This window comes from Chinchilla lanigera, unplaced genomic scaffold, assembly GCF_000276665.1.
Source record: "Chinchilla lanigera isolate Chin_1 unplaced genomic scaffold, ChiLan1.0 scaffold00030, whole genome shotgun sequence".
Taxonomy (NCBI): Eukaryota; Metazoa; Chordata; class Mammalia; order Rodentia; family Chinchillidae; genus Chinchilla; species Chinchilla lanigera.
In genome coordinates this window covers 12341750-12350775 of record NW_004955431.1, presented here as the reverse complement: position 1 = coordinate 12350775, position 9026 = coordinate 12341750, and the positions used below count along the sequence as shown (strand labels likewise).

General features: G+C 35.5%; 1 protein-coding gene across 1 annotated transcript in view; it reads right to left on the bottom strand.

The window, feature by feature from the left end:
* Positions 1-9026, bottom strand: part of Stard13 (StAR-related lipid transfer (START) domain containing 13) — a 510915-nt gene that overhangs the window by 382119 nt on the left and 119770 nt on the right. The window contains exon 2 of the mRNA XM_005387705.2: positions 6176-6313. Coding sequence (XP_005387762.2) covers positions 6176-6205 — 30 coding nt within the window. The 5' untranslated portion in view covers positions 6206-6313. The remainder of the gene's footprint in view (positions 1-6175; positions 6314-9026) is intronic.

Below are 9026 nucleotides of genomic sequence, written 5' to 3'. Positions count from 1 at the left end.
ATGCTGCCCAAAGCCTGGTGTTCTCAGAGGAAAGAAATAAAAGGGGCATCTAGAAGTCTGACATAGGTGAAAATGTTCTTTTAGAAATGTCTGCTAGACAGATTGTCTTTGTCCCTGACAGTTCTTCAGTTCTTGACATCCTGAATGTATATCCATCTAATGTGGTGTGAATGTATAACATTTTCCTTTCCAGTATTAAGTCTTGCCAAAATATTAGTTCATATGTATTTCAGCAGCAACTTCTATTACTATTCCCGAGCAGAAAGGAGCTTCTATCACTTGAAGTATCTAGAACATGGACTACTTTCAAGGATTTCATGAGGGTTTTCTCATTTGCTTAACACTGATGTTACAGAGATAAGCAGCACATTCTGAACATCAGACTGCTTCAAGTCTATGAAGGAGAAACAAAAATATATGTTACATTAATATGACAGATACTAGAAGGATGGGATCTTAAGAATATGGTAAAGTGAACTGATGAAAAGACAAGAAAAGGAATTCCATGTCAAATAAGCAATTGATGCAAAGAGAAGGATGCGGTGTAGAGATCTAAGGATCCAAAAGTAGTTTGCTGTGGCTGTACCATTAAGTAAAATCAGAGGAATCAAAGAGGAGACCGGAAAAGTACATGTGATTAGATCTTTGTTTAACACACATGAATACGCATTCTATAACAAACATGGACATTTTGAATTTTTGCTAAAGGCAGTGTGAATACATCGAAGGGTTTCCCATGGGACAGAGATATGATCAGATTTAACTTTTAAAAGATCACCTGGGTTGCATTTCTGATAGTGGATAGAAAGTATTTGATGCCAAAGGCAGGAGACCAGTTAATTGTATGAACCTCAGTTAAGAGAAATCTGATTCAGGGCAGTGGCACTGGAACTGATAATGCCAGGAATGGTATTAACACAGTTTTAGAAATGTGGCCGAGGTGAATTTGGTGACAATAAATATTCATTTAAAAGACTGAACTAACTAACTAACTAGCTAACTAAATAACTGAACCAAAACTAGCGTGACTATCAGGCTTGTGGTTTGAATGATGAGTTAAATGTCTTTCACTAAGACAGAAGATACGCCGAGTTTGAAGTATATAGGAGCATATAGTTAGTGACGTCAAGGGCAGATCGATAGAAAGTTTGACTTCAGGCAAGCGAGGAGGATGCAAATACAGATTCTGGATTTCAGGTTATGTGCAGCTCACATCTCACTGAGTTCACACCTCAATCTTTCTTGCCCAAGATGCAAATTCCTGCATCACCAGATCCTGCTCCCTCTACACTCGTGAGTCTGTGAATTATACATATATCAACACCTCATGAGTCATTGGTTTCAGAAATGCACCCAGCCTGCTCTTTCAAGTTGAGAACAGAAAACCAGAGTGAGAATACTGTCTGATTTTCAACTGGTACCCCCTGTGGTGCTGGTGTACTCTTGAATACCATTCCTAGCTTTGGCAACTTGGCACAAATTTAAAGCCCATCTTGGAATTTATGTTGTTTCCAGTCACCCCGTACATAGCCTACGATACCCTATGAGTTGTTCTGACAGTTGATTGACTGTATTGACTTGAGTAAGAAAAGCTCAACTAAATCACCTCAGCAACTCCACGTCTTAGGGTGTGAAAGACCCATCCTAGGGCAGCTTGTTACCTGGATGGTATAAAAGGGAACTACAGAAGGATGGATCTGCTTTTCTTTCTTTGGAGGAGCTCCACTCTTTGTCTTCACCTTGAACAGCATCTCCTGGCTTCAGAGAGGCTCCAGCTTCTGGCACAGACCCATCAGCCTCCTGACACGGACTCGCACGGGACACTGCAGTAAGCTCCAGACTGTAGAATGAATTCTGTCTCCAGTGTACAGAAACCCGCTAAACTCTTCCACGTCTGACTCTGCGGGTGGCCACTGGAAGCCAATCTTGTAATTTCTTATATATTGGCACATCTGTGTTATATCTGTTTCTCTAGGAAACACTGGCAGATACAGATGTTTTTCCTAAAGACTTTGAAAAACACATCCTCTCTGACATTCACTATCTTAAAAACTTCATTTGGTGAGCAAAAGATACCTGCAAATTCAAAATGTTAGTCCTTGTATAAGCATTATTTGTACATGGCAGGTCTACCTGGCACTGGGGCTGAGCTATCTGGCTTTTGTGTTTAGTGGGAGTATTTAAGCCCAGTTTTATTCCTGTAATCTTCTTGTGTCTTATTTATATTGGTAGCTATTTCAAAAGATTTTTCCCTAGAGAAGTGCTACCTAAAAGGGATGGACATGAGTAGATCAATCAAGGTAGAAGCCCATATTCCAAACTTTGGAAGTTTCCTACTGGAAGTACATTGAAGTCTTCATAACTAATGCTGTAGTTTGGGTAAGTGCATCCCCAAAAGCATATGTGTTGAAAGGCTCATCCTCAACTTGATGCTACAGTGAGGTAGCAGTACCTTTAGGAAGTAGGGCCTAGTAAGAGATCTTGTGATCACTGGAGATGTGCTCTTGAAATGGATATTAAGATGCTAGACTATTTTTCCCCCTCTCTTTCTCTTCAGACCCTGAGGTGAAGGTTTTCTCCACCACTTCCACCATGATCATGGACAGAAACCTCCAAAACCTTTCTTCTTTATAAGTTGATTATCTTAGATATCTTATGAGAGTAACGAACACTGGTTAATATAGACAGTAGGCTTAAACTCCTTTATCCTTTGTTCTCTGTATAGTGCTGGATCCTAAAAGGTCTTTTCTTCAGTATTAGGCAGGAAAAGAGTCCTTTGTTTGAAACCATGACAACATTTGGAAATGAACACATATTCCTCTAACATGTTATTCAGGGAAATGAATACTATATATCAGGTACATTACTGAAGAACTGGGTTTTGTCAGCTAGATTTAGAAGATATGAAAATGATAATAAGTCAGATGAATGGACTCACATTAGGCTGACATAAATCTGTGAGGAAAAATATAGATTTCTTAATCTTGAAAGAATTTTAGTTACTGGCAATCTTTCTATTATGAAGGCTTTGAGTTTTTGACTGTGAAACCAAAAGTGATCCGACTCTTCAGAAATTATTGTCTAGAATAGGAAAGTAACAAGGAAGGCTGTCAGAATCCACTATTCATCTGCCTAAAGATTCACAGGTAGAACAGCACTGAAAGTGCTCCCCTGCCAAGAGGACACCTGCCTGTACACTGTTTACACATAAATATCTTAGAAGGATGCCTATAATGCCTATTCATGGTGAAACAAATAACAAAAAAAAATTTACAAAGACTATAAAGAACCCAAATTGAACAACAGTATTAATCTGAGTATTAGCATTTATAATTCTTTATTCCCTCTGTCACTAAGAACTGAGGGATCTGATTATATAAGTTTTTGAATAGGTCAGAAAATTAAATATTCCCCAGTTTTTTACATAAGACTTTATAAAATTATCCTGTTCCTATCCTGAATTAACTAATTTGGAAATAAATTGTCTTCCCAATGATAATTAAGAGCTTACTGTAAAAGAAAAGAACAGGAATTTAAAAAACTATTAGAAAAATGACTAGGAGCAGTCTCAAATGCCTCTTTAATAAATTGCATTCCCTTGAAAGGCAATAGGTAATGAACTACAACATCACACTAAAGATAATGGCTTTCTCCTTTTTAACTTTCATTGTTAATCTTAAAAAAATCAATTGATGTGCAATAAGTACGTTCTTCTTGAGCTAGCCATGCTCTTAGAAGAAAGCTGGCAACAAAGTTTGACATGATGTATTAGCCATTCTTTATCTCCCTCTGCCAATAAAAGGGTGCATCTTGAGATGTATTATATTTTCCTTTTTTGTTTTTAATTTAGAAAGCTTTTTAAAAATAATTTTTTGAGCCCTTTTAGGGTCATAGCAAAATTCAGAGAAAAGTGCAGTGCTTTCCCGTATCTCCCCCACCATCAACCTTCCCCACCAAAGGGGTATATTTGTCACAGCCGATGAGTCTAGACTCATACAGAAACATTCCTTGAAGTCCATAGTTTACACTGGGGTTCATTCTTGGTGTTGTACATTCTAGAGATTTTGGCAAGTGTAACGTATATCTGCTACTTCAGGATCATGTAAAGTGTCTTTGCTGCCTTAAAAATTCTCTGTGTTTCATCTATTCATCCTTTTCCACCTGACCCTTCAAAGCAGTGATTTTTTTGTCACCTTAATTTTGCGAGGATGTCCAGTAATATAATTATACGGTGTGTAACATTTGCAGATTGGCTTCTTTTACTTAGTAATATGCATAATCTTTTTCAATAGGCATCACAAAATTCCTCAAAGCTTACATCTTGAGTGCTGTTATGAGAGAGAACATGTAGACCCAGTCTCAGAGACTGGTTTAAACCTGTGGTCAAGTCACTGACTTTTACTAGGGCTTGGTATCCTCATCTGCTAAATGAGGATAATATTAACATTGATCCCACTACTTTACAACTTTGTGAAGATTAGATTTCTTTTCTAGATAATAGTGGTAGTAATGCCTCATGGGTTTGTAGGGTGGTTGTAGCGTTTAAACTGGCAATGTGTAAAGGGCTTATGCCTATGCCTGGAACATATAATAATGGCAGCTAATAATGTTATATTTATTACAATGTGTGCTGAATATTTTCTATTTAAATATCTGAAGCTACTCTATGCTATTTGCCATCTTAATTGCCTAACAGTTTCTCCATGAATTCAGTCAGTTGGAGGGCCCAGAAAATGAGAAGTTTGGAAATGCTTTCTACTTTCCTCTCTGTGTGTCTATAGTTTGGTCTGGCTGCATTTGTCTATCTATGAAGGCCAAATATGTGCTGGGCAAAGAGCAACCAACCATTTTCTCATCACTGGTTTCTTTTAGCTTTGTTCACATCTTTGTAAGTAATCTCTTACATTACCCCTTCTCAGGTCATTAAAATGTGTTTCCCATTTCCTGTCACGACGGCACATAATGTTTAACTGATATAATTATTATCACTTTTTTATATCATAAAGCAGTCCATACATCATAAATCAAGAAGCTGAAGCAATTGTATACAATCTTGTAAACAGTTATGCAATATACTTCTATACTAACATTGGTTAGGATTTATTAAGATTTATTTTTTATTCTATTTTTAAAAATTAAAAAAATCAGAAAAATGTAAATCTGATTAAAAATTGCAGAATATTTATAAGAAAACTTAATCAGTTTTCCCTCATTTTGTACTGCTGATGTCTGTGGTTTATTGAAAGGAACAGTTAATGCCTAAAACTTTTTTTTCATGACCAATTTTGTGTGCTTGTATCTGGTAATCAGAACAACTGATCTTAGGACAACAATATGCAGTATAAGAACCATTGTTGAAATCCTACCATCTTGTATGGTGAAGCTCTGTACCATTTCCAGTGGGTTTTTTTATTGTTTGTTACTGTCTTTGATTGTTTGATTAATCTTACATCTGGTGGACTCTACAACTTCTTTGAAGACAACAGTATATAATGTAGCAACCACTGTTAATTCCTATCATTTTGTTTTGAGGTCATGTATAATTTTTGTTATTTTTGTGTTGTTTTGTTTTTGTCTTCATTGTTGTTTTGTTAGTTTTTTTCTCTTTAAAATGAAAAAAGTTTTTCCTCATTTTTAATGTAATAACAACTAAATCTCTGTGTATTATTGGTACAGCAATAATCTGTATTGGTAGGAAAAAGGCAACTACATAAAATGTGTTTAATGTTAACAGCTGATGTTTTTGTTGATGTGTTTCACAACCTTATATGTTTCACAACCTCTTTTCTGGTCCTCTGATCCATGGGGAAATAGACTAGGAAGAGTTCTCACAATAGCCAAGGAAATTTACAACTGCAACATATGTTTTCACTAATAGTGGAGAAATTCACTGAACTGCATGTAATACCCTGTAGTGACTTAACTTACCACCTTGGACTAATCATGTTACCTTAGCAAACAGCACCCTTCCAATTTTGTAAATATTAACAAACAAATATTTCCATTACAGGCTTCTTTTACTGTAATAAAAAATGGGTCCACTTAATGTTAACTGTTAAAAGCAACAAGAATACTAGAGAATGTAGGAATGTGGTTCTGTCTTTATGCAGTGAAGATCACTGTGTGAAGTGCATATGGTTCTTTCACCGGTGTATTCTATAACAAAGTGACCTACCTTAGTTTTTGGTCGAGTCCCAGTTGACATTTGGTTTGGTACACCATTAAGATTTTAGGTGTTTTCAGTTTGGTTTCTATAAATTTCTTTCTTCTGATGATTTCCTTAAAGGGTTATACTCTCCAGGTTCACAGAATCCTATAGAACAGCAAATTTAAACAGGTTTCTTCATATGCAAATAACTATTCCTAGACAATAGTTCAAGTGAGTTAATTAAAATACATTTACAACAACAATGGGGACTTCATCAAAATTTTAAAAAAAACAAACAAAAAAAACCCAACAACGGTTTTGAGAATTAACATAAACTATAAGATTATTCCTAAATATTAATAATTTTCCCAAAGACATTTATGATGAGTAGATATGCTTTAGGAAAGCATAAAAAGTTGTCTATACGACTGGGGATATAGCTCAGTGGGTAAGTTCCTGCATAGCATTCACAAGGCTGTGAGTTCAAACCCCAGTACCACACACACACACAAAGTTGTTAATAAAGTAAAAGTTTAAAAATATACACAAAAAGTTGTTAATAAAGTAAAAGTTTTAAATTATCCAGGTAAAATACAATATTTGAGAGGCACATTTAAGACCTTTTGAAAAATGCAAAATCAAGATGTTTTATGTATTCATCATTATTGCTTTTAATGAAACATAAAAATATATATGTATTGCATAAAACACGATGTTTTAAAATATGTAAAAATTATAAAATGGCTAAATAAAACTAATTAACATATGCATTAGCTTACATCTTCTTGCACTTAAAAATCTACTAGCAATTTTAGAGTATGCAATATATCAACTATAATCACCATGCTGTAAAATAAATGGAATTTTTGGATTTATTCTTCTTGCCTAGCTGAAGTTTTATGCTTTGATTGACAGAGTTACAGAACTGAAATAATGAATGTGACTCTGTTAGCTCCAAATGGTTTCAGCTCATGTGTTGTACTAATGGTGAACAAATAATATTATATTTCTGAAAGTTAGCTATGCAAGTAAAATTATTTAAAAATATTTTAGCATAAACTTTTTTAAGTACAGGAAAATTATATTCTAGAATGCTGGGCAAATTCTTGTTAAATTGGAGTAATTTTGTCTTCATAATTATCCCCATCACTCGAATTCCTCCACATTTATGTCCATGTTATAGAAGTTGTCTAAAAGCTTCTGCTGCAAAGTTCTTTCTTGGCCTATTTTATCTGGAAAAAGTATCAGGTTTTGAGGAGAAATGTGGAAATTTAGAAATGTAAATTTTTCACTGAAAACTTTATTTATAGATTATCAGGTTGTTTTTTTGGCAGGAGAAATTTGAGATGAACAGATTTGCCCTTGCCAAATATTAACTATAGCACATTGGGCTTAATTCCCTCAATCAGAGTTCACCTGTAAAGTTAGTTTTTGGCAATTATTCAACATTTCTTTGTGCATGATACATTTTGCCATGGAAAGGGAGTACAAAGAAATATTCTGAGTAAGAAGAATCTTTATATGTGCTGCTTAGATATTACTCTTCTCCTAATCTTGATGCTTATAGCAATTCTCCCACCAAATAAAGTATTGAAGATGATGATGATAATGATGGTAGCTAATATTTTTGATCAGGTACTATGTAATGTGTTTTATATATTTATATCTTTTTTTTCCAGTACTGGGAATTGAACTCAGGACCTTGCACTTGCAAGCCAAATGCTTGTGCCACTGAGCTATATCCTCAGCCCCTTATATATTTATATCTTTTTGAGAGAATCTTCCAATTTGTTCTTTGTTTTAGAAATTTGCTAGATTAAAAATGTGCCGGAGGAAGGGTTTACAGGACATAAAAGAGGAGGTATGCAGTTATGCCACTGAGGAAAGTCTGTGAAAAAGCTAATGGGCTTATATGCTATTTCAGGTATATAGAGAGTTTTAAAAAAGGATGACAATTCTTATATTTGAGAAAAATAAACAGGAACAAATTAGACTACATGGAACAGGCAGCCAGGTGAGCTGACAATAGAACTGGCCATTGATTTGATCAATTAGTACTGCTCTTTTCTGATTATTGCAAATGCCTATTTCTGTGTGCTGGTTTAGATACTGGTGGTAGGTGTCTCAAAAAACAGCCAGTGTGTGGTCACTGGAAGGTGAAGATGATACCGCTGCCTGTGACAGCAGTAGTGTGAGTCCACAAATACGCCCTAAGCACTACTGTTGCCAAAATACAGCAGGTCAGGGTAGTTTCCTCCTCTTCCTCCTCTTTTTCTTCTCTTGAAATTTTGGCATATATGTCATTCAGGAAAAACTAACATTCAGTGACAGAATATGAGATACAAGATCTGTTGTCTAATATCTTTACATCTTTTTATCTAGCTTTTCTCTTCCCACAGCTCTCTGAGATGAGTTTCTTTGGTCCAATTTTATTAAAGAATTCTTAAAGAGGGAAGAAAAGTTGCTTGGCTCAGCTCCTGTCACAAACAAAAGCTAAGGTCTTTTCTTTCTTCTCAGTGATTCCTCTGCTCCATCGTGCTCCTCTTTGTACCCTTGCCGACCCCCACTTCCACCACCTCTCCCGTCTAAATCCCAGTGTCTTCCATGGTAGGCACTCAGCCAACCGGTTAATGGATTTGAGATCCTATTAGCCTTAGAGATGAATATCTGTACATGTCGGAAAATAGAGCTGAACTTTCAGGAAGGAACTAGTCATTGTGACCAGAAACCTTCTAAAGCTGCCCTGTTACCGTCACAACTATGTATTATGTTTATTGAATGTATGCTAAGGCATGTTACAGTTTTGCTATGGTTATAAGCATTACCTTGTATTAAAATTTCATTTTCTATATTCTAATCATTGTTGGTATAGAGAAAT